At 42.6% G+C, this 2,277-nt stretch overlaps 1 protein-coding gene across 1 annotated transcript in view; it reads right to left on the reverse strand.

The window, feature by feature from the left end:
* SLC5A3 (solute carrier family 5 (sodium/myo-inositol cotransporter), member 3) overlaps positions 1-1,326 on the reverse strand; it is a 2,454-nt gene extending 1,128 nt beyond the window's left edge. The window contains exon 1 of the mRNA XM_009894876.1: positions 8-1,326. Coding sequence (XP_009893178.1) covers positions 8-1,202 — 1,195 coding nt within the window. The 5' untranslated portion in view covers positions 1,203-1,326. The remainder of the gene's footprint in view (positions 1-7) is intronic.
* Between the last annotated feature and the right edge of the window lie 951 nt (positions 1,327-2,277).

Below are 2,277 nucleotides of genomic sequence, written 5' to 3' on the forward strand. Positions count from 1 at the left end.
CTCTTCCGAATGAGTTTGTAGACATCAAGTGTGAATATGGTGCTGGCACTGTTGAATATCGAGTCCAAGTCACTCATCAGTGCAGCGATCATCACGGCCATCATCAGTCCGCGCAGACCAACCGGCACAAGTTTCATCACCAAACGTGGGTAGGCGATGTTAGAGCATCCAGCTCTGCTCCCGCAGACTTGAAAACAGTGTTCTGGATTAATGCAGGCGATATCATCTGCAAACAGTATTCGTGAAATCATCCCTGGGACAACTATAATAAACATCGGCAGCAGCTTTAAGAAGCCCGCCATCAGAGTGGATCCTTTGGCATGAGCAATGTTTTTTGCAGCTAAAACTCTCTGAACTATGACTTGATCAGCACACCAGTACCAGACAGAAGCTGGAGTCTGTCCCAACAGAAATCCAGGCCAGGGAATATCTTCGTCTGTTGGCTCACGCAACATTTTAAGAGCATCAGGCTTTGGGTCGACATTGCAGGAATTGGTATTGGAAATGTTGTAGGTTAACAAGATAGACGTAATATTTGGTGATGCTAACATGTACCTTCTTTTAACTTCTTCAAACCCACCAACCTCCGTAATACTTATGATCATAAGTGTGAGGGCACCAATAATCATAAGCAGAGCTTGAAGGGTGTCTGTGTAGATGACAGCCACAAGACCTCCAGTCACAGTCAACAGTGCAGTCATTCCAATAAGGAGGATAACTGACAAATAGAGGTTCCAACCTAGCGATTCTTGAATAAAAAGTGCCCCTGAATACAAGTCAACTGAGAGTTTGGTGAAGATATAAAGAATTAGAGACAATGCTGCAAAATATATTTGAATTCTATGCCCTCCAAAACGCTTGGACAAGTATTCAGGCATGGTGTATACTCCCGACCGGATGTAGACTGGGACGAAGACCCATCCTAAAAGCTGCAAAAGCATTAAGGCGTTGAATTCCCATGCACCTACTGCAAATCCACTCGCCGCTCCAGATCCTGCGAGCCCAATGAAATGTTCACTTCCAATATTGCTCACAAATAAAGATGCACCAATAGCTACCCAGGTCATAGAACGCCCTGCCAAAAAGTAGCCACTTACGGTGCTCCGATTGTATTTCCACATGGCAAAAAAACCTATGCACATTACAAGCACGAAGTACAGTGCCACAATGGCAATGTCTGCTGTTTCCAAAGAAGCCCTCATTTTTGTAAACAAAATGACTTCGCACAGCTGACGTCCACTTCTCGCCCCCCAGCAAACGTCTTTTAAGCAACACGTGAACCAGTTAACATATATCAACACTGCGGATCAAATTCTTTGTCCCTTGGTTTGCTGTCCTGATGCTGGTGGTTGTGGTACATTTATTTTCTCCGCTTCTCAAATGGAAATTTGGAACTTAGCACGCACTTTTAATCCACATTCCACAAGAGCATCAGCCTTAACTCAGTTGATGTAGGAGAAATTCTTAGTTGCAGCTAAGTTTAGTGAGGCCTACTGTACCAACCCTGCAAGGCAGCAAAGACAAAAGACAAAGATTGAATTAGAGAGGAATTTCATGAAGTAATGAGAAAAAATTTGAAGTCTAGTAAAACAATGACCGAACACCACAGATTTTTTCCCCCTTATATTTCCTGCTGTATTTATGCAATCCATAACACACATAATTAAATATTTGTACAACTAAGTAGCAATGCCTTTTATAAGTCAACTTTAATGTTTACAAGTACCTTTAGAGACGCAGCAACTCTAGAGTATTAAGTGACCCAAATTCCCCAGAACAAGGCAAGGAACAGAAATACATTTTATTTTTCTTTAAAGTCTCACAAGTCTACTTCTCAAGCCACTAACCACTAACTTTTCGAACAGTCTTGGGGCAGGGGTGGGAAGGGGAGTGAAACCGCTAAGGACTGTTAACCTGGCTAGTCTTTTCCCATATTACTCTAGCACTGCACCCCACAAATCTTGATAGATCCTGATGTTACATGCACGCACTTGAAACACCAGCTGGCTGCTAGAGCTAAAAATCAAAGTGAAGTCACAATGCTGCTGAGCAACAACATAAATTTAAAGATCAGCTGGAGAATCATGTTATTCCACAGGTTTTAGATGAGTTCACACCTGCCTGGGGTACCGATGATCACAGGGTTACATTTTACTCTGAAAGCTCTTCATACATATCCCATGTAATCTAAGCAAAGAAAAATTCCCACTCAACTAAGCAACAAAAGCAAAACTACACCTGACATCCAGCTCTAGGGTATTTCTGTCTGCCATGTGC

Source organism: Charadrius vociferus, unplaced genomic scaffold, assembly GCF_000708025.1.
Source record: "Charadrius vociferus isolate BGI_N301 unplaced genomic scaffold, ASM70802v2 scaffold201, whole genome shotgun sequence".
NCBI lineage: Eukaryota > Metazoa > Chordata > Aves > Charadriiformes > Charadriidae > Charadrius > Charadrius vociferus.